Source organism: Cibotium barometz, chromosome 2 (genome assembly GCF_041138505.1).
Source record: "Cibotium barometz isolate CiBa-2024 chromosome 2, ASM4113850v1, whole genome shotgun sequence".
NCBI classification, from domain to species: Eukaryota; Viridiplantae; Streptophyta; class Polypodiopsida; order Cyatheales; family Cibotiaceae; genus Cibotium; species Cibotium barometz.
In genome coordinates, this window is record NC_141047.1 from 44,101,179 (window position 1) to 44,117,263 (window position 16,085).

The window sequence follows — 16,085 nt, forward strand, 5'->3', positions numbered from 1 at the left end:
CGTGCAAGAAAGCAGCCTAGGCTTCGGATATTGCAATAATGTTCATACAGTATATCTTCAAACTTCATGGGTTGCCAAAATCTATAGTTTCTGATCGAGATCCAAAATTTACAAGACATTTTTGGACTTCAATATTCAAGTCTCTTGGTACAAATTTACTCTTTAGCTCTACTTATCATCCACAGACACATGGACAACGAGTTAATCAGATTCAGGAAGAAATACTGCGTCATTATGATTAGCTTCATGGGAAGAATATTTACCTTCGGTGGAAGTTGCTTATAATAATTCTTATCCTTCAGCTATTGGAATGACACCTTTTCAAGCAGTTTATGGCCATACTCCCCTTGTTCCTGCCAACTTTGTTCTTCAACATAAAGTGGCTTTAGCAAACCAACTCATTCAAGAGATGCAAGATTTTCTGTTACAGATTAAGAATAAGATGATCGGCGTACAAGAGCAATATCAACGCACAGCTACCTTATAAGCATCGTCGTCACATTGAATTTCAAGGAGACTATTAGAAGTCATCTCTTGTCCAGTTTTATACACCAGGGCCTTTGTTGTGGGTGTGCCCGCCCTTATGAGGTGTTTTATCATTTTTCCCCACTCTCCGCATTTTTCCCATTTTTTTTGTGGCTTGGGAGGCAGCCCTGAGGCGGCTGGAGGACCAGTAGCTGGCCGACTGCCCAGACGTCAGTTGTGGACCTCTGTGATGCTGACCGACTGGATGTATGCAGTCGTGGGCCTCATCTGCTGCTGGCCGACTGTTGATGCAGTCGTGGAGGCCCTTTTCAGCAAGCCGACTGCCCATCTGGGGGCATATAAATAGGCCCCCAACCCCATACCACTCAGTGTATCATATTCGGGATCTTCTTGTGTATATCAGAGCATTCTGACATGGTATCAGAGCCCTAGGCTCTAGATAGTTCTTGGGATTTGTGTGAGCAAGAGGGGGACTGTTTTGTGGCTGATTGGTAGACTGTTTTGGACTGTTCGGGAAGAGGAGAAGCAAGAGGAAGGCGGGCTGATTTGCTGGACAGCCACTTGCAGGTTTTAGTTCTTCTTTGTTCCCACGCACCCACCCTTTTCAGAGTACATCCCCACAATGGCAGATCTGTTTGAGATGGCCGAAAGACATGTGAAGATCCCGACACTCCCCACGTTCCCGGTGGACCGTCAGTTGGACGGGAGTAACTACGGCATACGGAAGGTTATGATGGAATCTGTTCTGGAGTCTTACGGCCTCGCTGATTTCGTCGTTGTTAGTGTTCCACGGCCGAAAGTAGAGGAAGGGGAGTTACCGTCGATCCGAAAGGACCGGGAGGCTCAGACACAGATGTGGGATCGTGTCAACGCCAGGGTCCGTTCGTTTATCTTTCTCAACTGCACACCACAAGTAATCAACCATGTAAAGCATATGACGCTGGCCAGAGGTATATGGCAGCATTTGGCTTCTCTTTACAACAAGGTATCGCCCCCATGAAGAGGATTTCCTTGGAAGTAAAGATGCGGGTTATGAGCCCTGCACAGTCGTCAACGATGCGGGAGCATATTAACAAGCTGCAGGCTCTTCAGCAGGAAGTTCTTCAGGTTGGGAAGGAGATATCGTCAGAGGACATGGCCATCACGTTGCTGTCACATTTGCCCTCTTCGTACTCAGCATTTTACTCGTCTTTGATTACCAGTGGCAGGCTCAGCACCATCACATGGGAGGAGCTTGTGCCCATGGTCGTGTACCAGGAGGAACGATTCACGAACCCTCCTCTGGGTGGAGGTTCGGAGGCCTTAACTGGCCAACGGTCGAAAGGCCGCAACTCGGTCAAAGAGAAGGCTTCATCGGAGAAGTCTTTTGAGAAGAAGTTCGATGCTGACCGCGAGAAACTGAAGGCAGAGAGGACCTGTAATGATTGTGGCGAGAAAGGCCACTATTGGAGGCAGTGTCCCAAGCGGAAGACCGAGAAGGGTGAAGATTCCTCAGTAGCAATCATGAAGACTCCGGCTTTTGTGCACCTGGAGGTGATGGACACCGATGTTTCATTTTCTTCAGGTAGGGAGATTGGAGGACTCTCCGCAACGGATACTCGGGAGTGGATTCTCGATAGTGGTGCTTCCAGGCACATGACTCCTTCCCGTTCTGGTTTACAGGATCTCTACAGGCTTTCTGGTCATATTCTTACTGGGGATACGTCCACTATCCCAGTTCACAGTGAGGGCAGGATGGAGATAGTTCCCGATGGCAGAGGGGGGAAGCATTCCTCCCAGGTGTTGTATGTTCCGGCACTTGGTTTTCATCTGTTGTCAGTGCATCAGGTTTGCAAGACTGGCGTACGGGTGGAGTTTGATGAGCATTTTGTTGCTCTCCGGGACAAAGCAACAGGCCAAGTGGTTTGGGAAGGTGGAGTGGAGAATGGAGTTTACAAGCTTTCAGCACTCTCTCTCTCCCAGGTCCTCAGGATTGTGATGAGTGGCAGTCTGGTAATGGCTACTCAAGTGTGGATACGCTACAGGTACAGGCTTTCCGGGACCAGATGGTGGATAGCTTACCAGTAGATGGCAGCAGTTGGCAGGAACTTTCTAGTACTGATGCTGGTAGTTCTTGTGTTCGTGAGTCAGAGGAAGCTGAACAGGTCACTTATGCTCTGATGTCTCGTAGTATTTGGGACATAGAACTTCCAGTAGTTGAGGATGTTCTTTCCACGGGGACCTTTCGGAAAGCCAGACAGGTAGCAGGTGCTTACTTACAGAAGGAGGTGGTTTCTCCAGGCTTTGTGGTTCCGGATTCAGAGGGGGTGGTTGACAGGTTTCAGAAGGCCTTGCATGGTCTTCAGGAGGTTTCCAGGACTACAAAAGGGGAGGTTCTTACACCTTTACATCTCAAAAGCTGGAGGGAGGAATCTTACATCCTACCTCACTTAAAAAACGCGAGATGTCCTCATCTCGCAGCTGGAGGAGAATCTCTTTCATCTTAAGATCCAAGTGATTCTGGGCTTCCTTATAGTCTGGTCAACCATCACAGAATCTTGGGATAAAGATTCCTTCTACAAGAAGAACATACAGAACTCATTATCAGAAAACAATTCATTCATATTCTTAACACAATAATGGTCCATCAGACCGAAAATCCCATCTGAACATTCCTCCACGAGAATTTCAGCTATGCAAGTTCTCAATTTGTCATTCCTTAATTAGATCCACTGGGTCAAAGGTCAAACAGCAACAATCTGTCAGCACAATCCACTAATCTCATAGTGATGTGCTGAAAGTCATAATCGTCTTCCAGTTACTAACATCATCATTGGGATTCGTCCCATTCATCCTCATTGTGGCTTTGTTCAACTTATCTTCTTTCAACCAAAATTCAAAAATCATCATCTTTCAATCAAAATCCAAATCAACTCATCAATTCTCAACTAGAATTCTAAAATCATATCAACTAGCATTCGAATTTCATCATCTGGATAGCATTTTTGCTTCAATTCGCTTTGATATCAGCTGAAAGATCCTTGCCTCCTCAGCGCAACGAATTCAGGGGTTCTAGCAGCGGAGATAGCACTTCTTGTGCAAGACAGAGTCTCCCACTCGGGGCCTCACCCACGGATATCCGGACAAAAGACTAATCCCTCGGTTCTTCCAAAACCGAACTCGGAAAAACTTTCCTTGCTTAGCAGACAGGCGATTCCACCGGGGAAAATCTATTCTAACGTAGTCAAGAGCCTTAACTAACCAAACTGATCTGACCGAACCTGTAAGTCACATGGTCCGATCAAGCAAGAGACTTGCAATTGGATCATAGATGCCAAAGCTTTTTTCCTCATCAAGAGACACAACCGTTGATTCTTTTTCATAGAACGAGGGTTATCCGGGATTTTACTTCAACTATCGTAACATAACAGAATTGAGTCTCATTTTAGGGTCCATGAGTCCAGCCAAACCTCATCCAATCCCATGGGTTAGCCAACCGCCCAATCATTGTAATGATAGGATCCATTTAGAAATTTGGTTATATTTTACTCTTGGTACTAGGGAAAAGAGTTCCCAGGTCCTCTCGCCGGCGCTTCAAGTAAACTTCAAGATAGTCACACCACTTACATGTTGAAATATACAAGTGAATAGGGTGTGTGCGGGAAGAGGCTGTAAAAGAGAATCTGTAAATGTGAGAGAACCTGTGAAAAGGTGAGAAGAATCTACTTGGAGAGAATAAAGGGTAGCATGAGAAGATTTAAGAAGTGTGGAGATATTATGGGAGAGGTGGAGAGAATCAAGCAAAAGAGGTGGAGTGAATCAAGGAGAAATCAGTGGGATTTGATGCTTGGACGTAAACACTATAAATTGAGGCATTGGCCTAATGAGAATTTGTTGGTTTTTGATTATCCATGCCTACATTAAGCTATTAGTTAATTGCTCACTAATCACGTCTTAATTATCATCTAATCACTTTGTTAATGATGTTGATTCTAGCATTTGATCCACCATAGCTCATCACATTGGTGTAATTTTAACATGGTATCAGAGCGAAGTCTAGAATTCATCAAGTTTATGAGCCCATTATCTAGTTAATTAGGATTAGTAGATAATTAGGAAGTAATCAAATTTTTTTAGCTATTTTCAAGAAGCCTTTTGTACCCCTAGCTTGTGGAGGAGCTTTATCTCCTTGCACACATCAACCCTTTTACAACTCAATCTGGTGTTTAAGAGATGATTACAAACAGATTTATCAGCATAAAATCACCAAAAATTCCATTAAATCAAGGGTAACTAATTTGTACGGAATGGTTGGAGTATCAAACCATCTCCGAATTGCAATCTGAAGTTATAGGAATCTGTATCAAATACCTAATGGTTAATTTGAACCCTCAATTGCACCAAAATACAGTGATTAGCACTGATTAATCACTGATTAGCAAATTAATTCTCTGTTTTGTGTGCAGAAAACAAAGTATGCGGGGAGCCCAGATCTGAGGCCTTAGAGTTCAAATGAGCTCAAATTCTTTCAAGGCCATCAATAGCAATTAGTCTAGTAGAGGATTAAGCCAAGAAACACAAGATTTGACCAAACATTGAATGCTTAATCTCTATTTTACCAAAGTCACCTGCAGATTTGATGAAGAGCTTGGATCTCACTGTAGACTTGATCAAATCAATTTCTAACTTCACCAGCTTGTAGAGCATGCTTGAAAACACTTGGGACTAAGAGGAATTAGACCCATTTGATTTGATGAAGTGGAAATCACTGATTTGCTGTAGAAAAACGACGCTTGATAAAAACGCGATTTCTCCTCATTCCGCCGGCGGTTTGCGCTTCTGATTCGACTGGCTGGAGCACCTATGAGTTGGCTATGTATGGCTAGAAGCAGCACAAGAGGTAAGACCCCCTTCACATCATCATGAGTACAGCACAAGAAATAGCCAAATTTAATGGGGAGCAGTTTTACACATGGCAAACAAAAACCATGTATTTGCTCATGAGGAAAAATCTGTGGGGGCTAGTTGAGGGAAGAGATGAATGCCCAGAGGTGAGAGGGGAAAATGAGTGGAAGAGCAGGAATGAAAAAGCATTGGGACTTATTGCACTCAGTTTAAATGATGAAATCATTCATCACATCACAGGGATACAATGGGCAAAAGATGCATGGGATGAACTCAATAAATTATTTGGCACACAAGCTAAACATTCAAAGATAAATCTGTTAATGCAATTCTACACATTGGATATGAAGGAAAGTGAACCTTTAATCATACACGTGAACAGATATAAAAGCATTAAGCAACAACTGGCAGCTATTGGCAAAAAGGTAGAAGATGATGAGGCACTAGCAGTGCTTCTGAAGAGTGTGGACAAAGGTGAATATGAAAATATTGTAGCAACACTAAAGAATGTACCTAAATTGAAGCTACACGAGATAGAAGGAGCTCTACTAGAGCAAGAGAGCAGAGGCAAAGAGAAGAAATTGCTCGACTCAACAGCAAGAGAAGAAAAAGCATTCTTCACCTGAGGAGGATTCTCTCGAGGACGAGGAAGAGGCAGAGTAGGAGGAAGGACCTTCACTTGCCACAACTGTGGAAAGCCAGGACACATGGCAAGAGACTGCTACAGCAAACCTAGTGAAGAAGGAACGACATCGGCAAACTTCATGGAGGCTCCTAAGGAAGAGGAGTCGGATCATCTTTTCTGAGAGAGAGAGAGCGAGAGAGAGAGAGAGAGAGAGAGAGAGAGACCCCACAACCCAATGTAACCTGCCCCAACAAAGTAAAACCACCTTTGAGCCACCGATGATGTAGGCCACGTGGTAGATATATGTGTGAGCCCTTTAGTCAAGGTCGCGGGCACTTGTAGTAAGCCTTGGACACAGAGAGAGAGAGAGAGAGTGTCAAGGACTATGAGTTTGGGGACTTGAGGCACTGGTCGCGGGCTATCAAGTAAGAGAGAAACTTGGTACAGGGTCCAGGTGTGCTAAGTTAACTTGAGGGGAGGTGTGCTAGGCACTGGTCGCGGACTATCAAGTAAGAGGGAAACTTGGTATAGGATCCAGGTGTGCTAGGAGTATTCACTTGAGGGGAGGTGTTGAAATATAGAAGTGAATAGGGTGTGTGCGGGAACAGGCCCTTGGTTAGAATCTGTAAAAGAGAATCTGTAAATATGAGAGAAACTGTGAAAAGGTGAGAAGAATCTACTGGGAGAGAATAAAGGGTAGCATGAGAAGATTTAGGAAGTGTGGAGATATTTTGAGAGAGGTGGAGAGAATCAAGCAAAAGAGGTGGAGTGAATCAAGGAGAAATCAGTGGGATTTGATGCTTGGATGTAAACACTATAAATTGAGGCATTGGCCTAATGAGAATTTGCTGGTTTTTGATTATCCATGCCTACATTAAGCTATTAGTTAATTACGTCTTAATTATCGTCTAATCACTCTGTTAATGATGTTGATTCTAGCATTTGATCCACCATAGCTCATCACATTGTTGTAATTTTAACATTACACACCCAATATGAAATTGCTTGTTTCATGGATTCAGCTGTCTTTAAAACAATCTTTTAATGAAACCATAGTATCACTTATCATAATCCTCCAAAATATCTAGCTTGAATTCTTATTTCCAGTCATTCCTTCATCGGTGTACCTATGGCATCATTGGCAACCAGAACGTTCACCACCTGTTCACTCAAGGACCTTTTCAATAGTTCCTAGCTCATAGTACCCGGAAATATAATCACATAAGAAAAATCCAGATGGACTCTCCGTTGAACGAAGCAAACGATGAAGGGGACTGAGGCGTGCAGAATCCGTGGAGAAGAGAGGCGACTGCAGGCTGGTACGCTGAACCGTGTGCAGGGCGATTGAAAACTGTATGAATACGGGCAGTTGGTGCCGATTCCTGAGTTTTTTTTTTTAAATTATTATTTTTTTGGTTTGTATACGTGGCAACTTAGAGCCTTAGAGTCATAACCTTTGGGAGTGGGCACGATGTGTGCTTGCTTAAAAAAATAAAATAAAATAAATCAGCAAGGCGACGTGCGCTTCTCAACGGGCAACTGACTGGAGGAAAATCCACAAAGAAGGGATGCGCCGATTCAATGGAGGGGTGCCTGTCCATGAAAGGGTGCCGGCTGAAAGGTAAGCCTCCATATTGAGGGGTTACGTGCTGTCTTGCCTGTGTTCAAGAGTTTTTTGCATATGGTTGGCCTGAAATTAATCAGCAAAAATTGGGAGTTGGGGCCTGAATTTGATGGGGCATTCTCTCCTGCTCTTCCATTCAACACTTGTTACACCCAATTTTAGGGTTTGGGCTCATTGATTTTAGGGTTAGGGTTAGGATTGATTTTAGGGTTAGGGCCAGGGTTTGGGCATGTCACAGGTCGGAAAAGTTTGCTTTGATACCACTGTTAAGCTTTTATAGCTTTATTAACATGATTAAGACTTAATTAATGAACATAAGACAAATACTGCATGAAAAGATTGAGTGATTGCATTGAGACGGGGACCTTTCTTAAATAGAGGCCGAAAAGGTACAATTGAAGAGGCACATCCCTGTGAAGGGGTGTGGCTCTTGAATCAATGGTTATGTCCTTAGGACTTGGGGTGTCTTTAATGAATATGTATGTCCTTTGATAGTGACCCATGTGCAAGGGTGTGACCTTTCACAGGTGTCTTTACAATTAATGAGGAATTAAGGAGTAATTAGGGAGAGATTAAGAGAGTTAAGCACAATCATGACAGAAATCCAGCATTGAAGTGTCATATCTTGGCTGATGGAATACATCGTGAACCTGTACGATCTTAAGTTAGAAGCACTGATGAGAGGGCAGTATCCCTTAATAAAATAGTGTTATTGGGATCTGTTTCTGCTGGTTTGAAAGATGGACTTTGATAATCATATCCACTCGAAAAGGCCTTGCATGATTGAGAAAAAGTGCAATGCAGCAGAGGATTTCCTTGTTGGGTACAAAGTAAAAGATTTTGAATTGCAGTGAAGAACAAAGATGCGAATATGTGTAACGGAGTTTTGAAGTAGAGTGGGCATTGTTATAAGGTCCCTACCTGCAATGTTAGAAGTATAGATATAAAGATTTCGTTGACTTTTTATTCATGAAACACACTTTTCCTAATAACATTGGTCTTCCAAGTTTTATTCATAGGATTTCTTATTTCAATGCAGGGAAAACATTAGAAGATAATCGAGAGACACAACGACACATTCTAAGCATGGGGACTGAAAATGTTTTGAAAAAGGTGATGATGGTTTATGTAATACTGGAACAAAACTGATTTTGTCTAAAGAACTTTCTTCTGTACATTGCTGATGGCACATGCTGCTGAGGTTAGTACATCAATCCTGTATAGATCTGGTTTTATTTATATGTATAGGCTGTCCCAATACAGTGGACTGCTTATAAATCTAACAATCTAAAATGCATATATATATATTTGTATGTATATACACGTATGTGTGTGCACGCATGTGTCTGCATGCATGCATACATGCTAGTGTTGCCTGTATTGTAGGAATAAGAGTGAGGAGTTCTTCGAAGAACAAATGTTCCAGGAACAAAATGTAGAGCAAGGGATGCATACAAGAAATTAAGTAGACATATACATGCAAGTGCATGCATGCACACACATGCATATTTAAATATAATTTTAAATACATAAATAACAAATTATATATATACATGCAAGTGCACAGACACACCTGCATGCACTGACACAGACTCAGCCAAGCAAACACGTGCGTGTGTATCTTCTTTTTAAAACAAGGAAGCAAAAATGTGATATGGGGTATTGGGGCGTGTTGCGCCAGGTGCAGCCAGCCATCTACTGGGCCCATTATGGATGCCTAAGTTGGGAACCTTTTCTAGCAACCCTTCTTTTCCAATGGGCACCCTGTTTCACTTCCCAGCCTGGCCAGAATCACAGCAGCCCATTCCTGGTTGCTCATAGCATGCTACAATGCTTCTCATTCTATTCCCACCTCTCCCCACCTGTGCTTGGAAGTTACTGCTGTGCACAGTCTTGCAGTCTACTACGTGTCTACATAGTGACATGGCCTATGAGAGAGATGCACGTTTAGTAGTGGTAAATGTGTTAGGGGGTTAGGACTAAATGCTTGGGGCATACACACTGTAATTCACCCCGTTGGGTGTGAGCACGGATTGGACACCGTCTCATAAATAACAATAAAACACTTTATGGAATGGAAACTGCACAAAACATAGAGTAAGCTGAAAAATAAAATTTTCTCAAAGACACCACACTGCTGAGCATCTCACCAAAGTCAAGGATTTGAGAGCGCTGTTGTTGAATATTGATGAGGGTTTACCAGACAGGCAGTTGGTTTCAACCACTTTGCACTCTTTTTCTCCTTCCTATCTCAATTTCCATACCTCTCTCAATCTCTCGATGAAAGTAGGTGCCAATTCCATCAGCTTTGATGAGCATACAAGAGCTAATCTTTCAGGCTCCCGTGGTGGAGATCAAGCATTTTCAGCCAAGGATAAGAGCAAAACCAAAGCTTCTGGGCATGGTGGGCACCAGTCCACCAAAGCTGATTCGCCAAAGCTGATTCTGGACAGCAGTCTTCTAGGGCTGATTTGTCAGGTTTGTCATAATCCATGACAATACATTAGTGAATGCTGAAAAGACTTGCTAACAGGAAGAAGAAGAAAGAGTATGGTGATGCAGTTTCAGATGCCTCACAAAGTAAGCAAGAGCCATCAACCAATCTTGTGCAAGATGATTGGTCTTTCTTGATTATGGAACAGATTAAGGATGATGCGTTTACTTCTCTTGATATGTCTCTAATGCTTCAGATCATCAGCACTTAGTGTGGTATATAGATGGCGGTGCTACCCCCCATATCACTTCGAGGAGAGATGTATTGAGTAGCGTGGAGACTGTTGGAGGTAGGAGTGTGTCATGTGCATACCACTCATCCCACCCTGTCCAAGGTGTTGGCAAAGTGCTTTTGGATTGTTCTATGCCGAGGGGGTGATTTTCAGCTAAGTGCTTATAGTGATTCTGAGACTTTGACACTAGACAATCCACTAGTTTTTTGTTGGGAAATTCTTCCATTTCATGGTTTAGCAAGAAGCAACTTACTCTTCACAGCCATGATTGAGTGTGTATGGTTGAAAAGGTTTTTGGTAGACTTGTATGCCTAGTCATTAGGGTGCTACACCTATACTCATAGATAGTTTGAGTGCTATGGCTGTTGGCAGGAATCCTGTGTTCCATGCACGGACAAAGCATATTGAGGTTCATCACCATCATTATGTGAGAGAGCACCTACATGCAAGTAACATCAGCCTTATCTTTTGTCCATCTTAGGACAACCTAGCAGAAATGTTCACGAAGGTGCTTCCATGAAAAAAGTTCGAAAAGCTTTGGGCTTACTTCCTTTTTAGGATTGATATACTCTCTGCACATACACATTACCACTACAGGGGGGATTTGTGAGAGTTAGTAGTGGTAAATGTGCTAGGGGATTAGGAATAAGTGCTTGGAGCACACACACTATAGTGTTAGCAATGAATGTTTAGAAACTTTAGTACTCACTTATATAGTACTAGTGACACTTGGCATAAGTGTAGGGACTTTCTATTATGCACGTAGCAAAGGTTTGTATTAGGCAAAAAATAGAATGCAATTATGTGTGCTTGTCCTCTCTCTCTCTCTCTCTCTCTCTCTATCAAAGGCTAATACAATGCAATAAATGAGCTTATCCTCCACTCCACTCTCTCTCTGTGCATGCTTCTTTGTGCATCATTTTGTCTGTCTGTGAGCTCTCTCTCTCTCTCTCTCTCTCTCTCTCTCTCTCTCCCCTGGATAAAACGTAACAGGGCCAGCTTGAATATCCATATCAGATGGATCTGGATTCTTAGTTTGAGACTTTTGAATGGTGCTTTGCGTATTACATGATGTGTATTGCATGATCCTGGATATAGCTGGTTAGGAATCTTGTAGCAAACTTGATGACTGGTTACAATTCTTGGCAGGTGCTTTGCTGGGTGGACAGAAACAGTTCAGTTGACCATTTCAAAGGGCGCCTTGCCAAGATTTATTATGAAAAGCTATCCACGGTAAAGTATATTTCATGATGCATTGAGCACAACAAGAGGTCTTTTGCATGCTTATCTTTATTCAACACTTTTGGATCAGATACGGGCTCCGAGGGAGGGACTGAAGGAGTGGCTAGAAGCATTACAAACAGCCGGAGTTCCCTGTGCTGTTGCGTCGTCCCTAGACCGGTTTAACCTGCTCGCTGCTCTTCAAAGGATGGGCCTTTACAAATACTTCCAGGTTGCTTCTCGCAGATAGCTGTGTCGGCTAATATTGTGGACCCTTACAAGGTTTTGGTTCTAATATTGGCTTGTACTATGTAGGCTGTTATAACACAAGAAGATGGGATGGATTCTATGGCTCATAGGTTTTTATCTGCTGCTGTGAAGGTGGGTGCCCAAGTTGAAAGCTGGCCATACATAGGATCATAGTTTTTATACTCTGGGCTGGTTTACAGATTGGTCGCCTGTCTGTGGGTCATAATCTTGTCCATCTAACTCTCTGCCTATCCTGCAGTACAGAACCTCTCTGCCAATGGGGCCTCCATATTGTTTGCTTGTGGGGGATGGATGGGCAATTTTGCCTGTACCAGTCCTGGTCCATCCATCAAAGAAATCAAAACCTCTACATTGGGGGCCATCTTGGCTAGTTGAACATCAGGGTTGGCTGGATAATCTTGCCTTTAACTGCCTCCAGTCACATGGCACAGAACATTTCTACCCTTTTTGGCTGATGCGATGGGCAATGGATATTATAGAATAATCTTCTGGATCTGAACATAGTTTCTCAACAATTTTGTAATTTGTGATGTTTTATACGCTCAAAGTAGTTCGTGTGTGATCTGACTTTTGGCACCTGTGGTGTTCTGGTAGCTGGATCGTCCTCCAGCCAAATGCGTAGTGTTTGAAGATGACCCACGTGGCATTGCTGCTGCACATAACTGTTCCATGAAAGCTGTTGCCTTGATCGGGTCCCATCCTGCGTAAGAAGCCTTTGGAACTACCATGAAACATATTTTATTACGTGCTTGCATGCCTTGGTCATCACCATATTTTGCGAGCATAGAATGATGGAGCTATCTAATAATTTGTTTGCAGTTATGAATTGACACAAGCAGACCTTGCCGTGAGTAGCTTCAGCGAGCTGTCTGTGATCAATCTCCGCCGGCTGTTTGCAAATAAAGGGGCAGAGTTCATGGATTTGCAGAAGCAGCCTGCAGAGAAAAAGCCTCAAAAGAGAAAGATAAGGACCGACACAATCTCGTGAGATGATTTCTGAGTAGTTAACTTGAAGCCAATGAAATCAGGTATACCTCGCCATGGGTGTCCATATGCTAAGGCTGTAGAAAGGCATGCTAGTAAGATTCATACAGTGCAAAGGCTTAGCATATATCTCGTGTGCATGGCTTGGCATGTATCTCTGAAAGTGTATAACCTGGCAGCTTGATGTGCTGCTAGGTTTGTTGTAGAGAAGCTTTGTGTGCTTCTCAAGTGATGGATCAGAATGTGTCCTCTTTGATTTGCGTATCATCTTCTGGTATGAGCAGCAAAGCAATGGCTGGTTAATATGCAGCCCCTCATTGTATAGGCATTCAACTCACAGCTCGTGAGATTCAAATTTGATTATACAAAAGCTGGTGGCCCTTAGTTGTGAAAAGCATCCTTCTATGATTCTGTGAGTCATTTTGGCACCTCATGTGTACGACTCTGGCCATGTAATTTTTTTAAAAAAATTCAGTGAGCATACAGAGGAGGAACTTGCCATCTGTTCAATCACATTGTTGCAAATTCTGCTTAAAATGTACTCAGGTCATGCAGCCATTTTTGGTGCATCACAATCATAGCTTACTCTCTGAACTGCTCCATTTATGAAGTTGCCGTAGTGTGGAGATGTGGATCAACTGGGCACCTTAGATTGTTTTTCTAAAACTTTCTCCTCTACCGTCTCTCAAACTGCACAGCTTTGATTTTTGCATCTCACGAGAGTATGTATTGGCTCCTTGATCATGACTAGATTAGAGACCCCAATCTCTTTAGATTTCACAACTTATGCACTCGTAGATGATCTCCTTTCCCTACTCAGTCCAAATAGACATAAATAGAAATTTATGAACAACCTTCTGCAAGCGTTTCAAGCTTCCAAAGCTACCACCAACTTCCAGAAACTTGGTTGAATGAGGTGTTCGAACAGCATTTGTGGACGACCTACACGCTTAGAAATAGCTGAATAGTGGATGGCAATTCAATTATAAAAATAGCTTAATACGTGTGCATGTATGTACACATGCACACGTCCTTCCACATATATCCCTAAGCCCTTCACCAAATCCCTTAATTTTCTTTTGACATTTATTTTGTATCAACACATACTAATGAGTATCTTTGACATTTTTCAACAAATACTAATGATTAGCCTATCAACAAATATTAACCTCAATTTTCTTTGACATTTATTTTCTATCAACAAATACTAATGATTATAGCCTGTGTCATCATGGTCTCTAAGCTATGTAGGCATCACATAAATCCTCATTTTGAGATGTGTTGTAACAAATCTTTGACTGATATCTTGCTTAGAATTGTGAACAACCATGATAGTTCATTTGGATCATCAAGCTAGACAGGTTTGGCAAGCAAGTTGGTTGGTCAAACTAGTAAACTTGTCAGGCAAGATGGTTGGCTTAATGTGAACCAGCTCAAGAAACAAAGATTCTAATGAGTGAATAGCCCAATGGTTTTTATTAGAGATGTAGGTTATACTTCTTAGCATAATCGTGTTTTTAAGTTGATAATTAAGAAATTCTAGCACGAGTCTTTTAATTGCCATCACCTTACTATTGGAAGCCTCTTCCAAAGTATTATAAGTGGCTAGAGTCTCGTTATTATTTAAGTTTAGTTCATTTGAAGTGATACAATGATAGTTCCAATGGAAAGTGAGGGGGTGCAAGAATGGGAGGAGCAAGAGATTGTCAAGTTCATGCCCAAGATCACACAAACATGTTACTTTTTACCTTAAAAATTATACCTTGAGCAGCAAATTGACCGCCTCATGCCTCTCAAATTGAAAGACATTCCCTAGCATCACATGGTTTCATGGTAGAGACTCGGAGCTATACTAACCACCATGAGCGAAGTCTCTCATATACTGTAGACAGAAACTTATTTTCTTTATTGCCAGAAAAGAAGAAAGAGGGCAAATATCACCATATCCCAAATCTTGTGGAAAAGTGCTTAGTGTGAACTATGATGATCCAGATGGTGATACTGTCTTGCTTCAAGTAGATGATTCACATACAATTAGGGAGTTTGGGGTGAGTGAGAGGCTTCTTATCAATAATTGATGGGTCCTCAATTAAGCAATTCTTTAATCAGTGATAATATCGTTGTCGTACTTGTAAGAAGTCCAATCTCAAGCTCATTTGACAAAGCCTGAGAAAAAGCTTCATAAAATGGATGGTGGTAAACCTCAAAAGGATCTTCAAAGCATACACAACAACAAAGGCAAGAGGGTCAACATAGCATGGAAGCGAATGAGGAGGAGCAGGAGACGGATCATCACATGGGGTGGTGAAATTAGTTCAACGATTCTAAATAAAAGTGAGAGAAAGCATTGAACTATGATTCTTGTGAGTGAAAAATTTAAGACCTTCCAATTGAGAAATTCCATAGACCCCTCAAGATCCATCAATAAGAAGACCTTTGGAGGTCATGGCATTGACAGCAAAAATGAAGATCAATCCTCATGCTACTATTGTACAGTTTATAGCTATGGTTGATTAATCCTCATGCTACTGTTGTACCATTTATTATGGGTTGATCAATCCTCATGCTATTGTTGTACCACTTATAATTATGGTTGATCCTGAGCAGTGCCCTAGTTTTGAAGACCTTCATGCTCAATCATATGATTACTATTTGATTGGGGAGTCACATTCTATTGAAGCAAGAAGGCAACTAGTGTGTGAGCACTCTAACGCGGTTTTTTTCAAGTATATGGAATGTAAGGTTTATGCTAGATTCATCAAAGGGTGGATGTGACTGTTTTAGAGGGTGTGAAGTGTACCCTTGGCATCCTTTGCAAGAGAGGAGACACTTTTATATCTTAAACCATGCATTAAATTATATATAGAAAAGGGAGTTACAATAAGACCTCCACTGCATCAAGGCAAAAATAATTGCATGATTATTGACCCAGTAAGCCTACATCCCTCATAGCCTGTGTCTTCTCAAGTTAATCAGAAAAGAAGATGGATGTTTCTTTAATGCAGCAATAGGGACTCCACCCACTAAACATGGCTGAAGAATAATAAGATGACCATCAAAAACATCACAGCACTGATCACACAAAGGCATCCCTCATGATATGAAAGCATTCTGGGTGAACAGACAAATCATCTTCAAGGATCAACTCTTTTCAATTGACAGGAGTAGGATGACAGAACACTACAGACCATCAACTCACAGACAACGAAGAAAATTATGAAAACCAGATTTGGGAGCCTGACATATTCTATATTCAAGTCTCTCA

The 16,085-nt window shown here is 42.1% G+C and overlaps 1 protein-coding gene across 3 annotated transcripts in view; it reads left to right on the forward strand.

The window, feature by feature from the left end:
• The window catches only part of LOC147641121 (Haloacid dehalogenase-like hydrolase (HAD) superfamily protein), a 29,528-nt gene extending 16,198 nt beyond the window's left edge, over positions 1–13,330 (forward strand). Inside the window, exons 6-11 of one of the 3 annotated variants that reach the window (XR_015268910.1) lie at positions 8,659–8,732; positions 11,495–11,578; positions 11,658–11,798; positions 11,882–11,947; positions 12,075–12,540; positions 12,656–13,330. Coding sequence is in view for 1 of the 3 variants with exons in the window: in XM_086818302.1 (XP_086674428.1) it covers positions 8,659–8,732; positions 11,495–11,578; positions 11,658–11,798; positions 11,882–11,947; positions 12,431–12,540; positions 12,656–12,824 (644 nt within the window). In the remaining 2 variants the exon portion in view is untranslated. The remainder of the gene's footprint in view (positions 1–8,658; positions 8,733–11,494; positions 11,579–11,657; positions 11,799–11,881; positions 11,948–12,074; positions 12,541–12,655) is intronic. The other 2 variants (XR_015268911.1, XM_086818302.1) reach the window with 2 other exon arrangements.
• Positions 13,331–16,085: the final 2,755 nt, after the last annotated feature.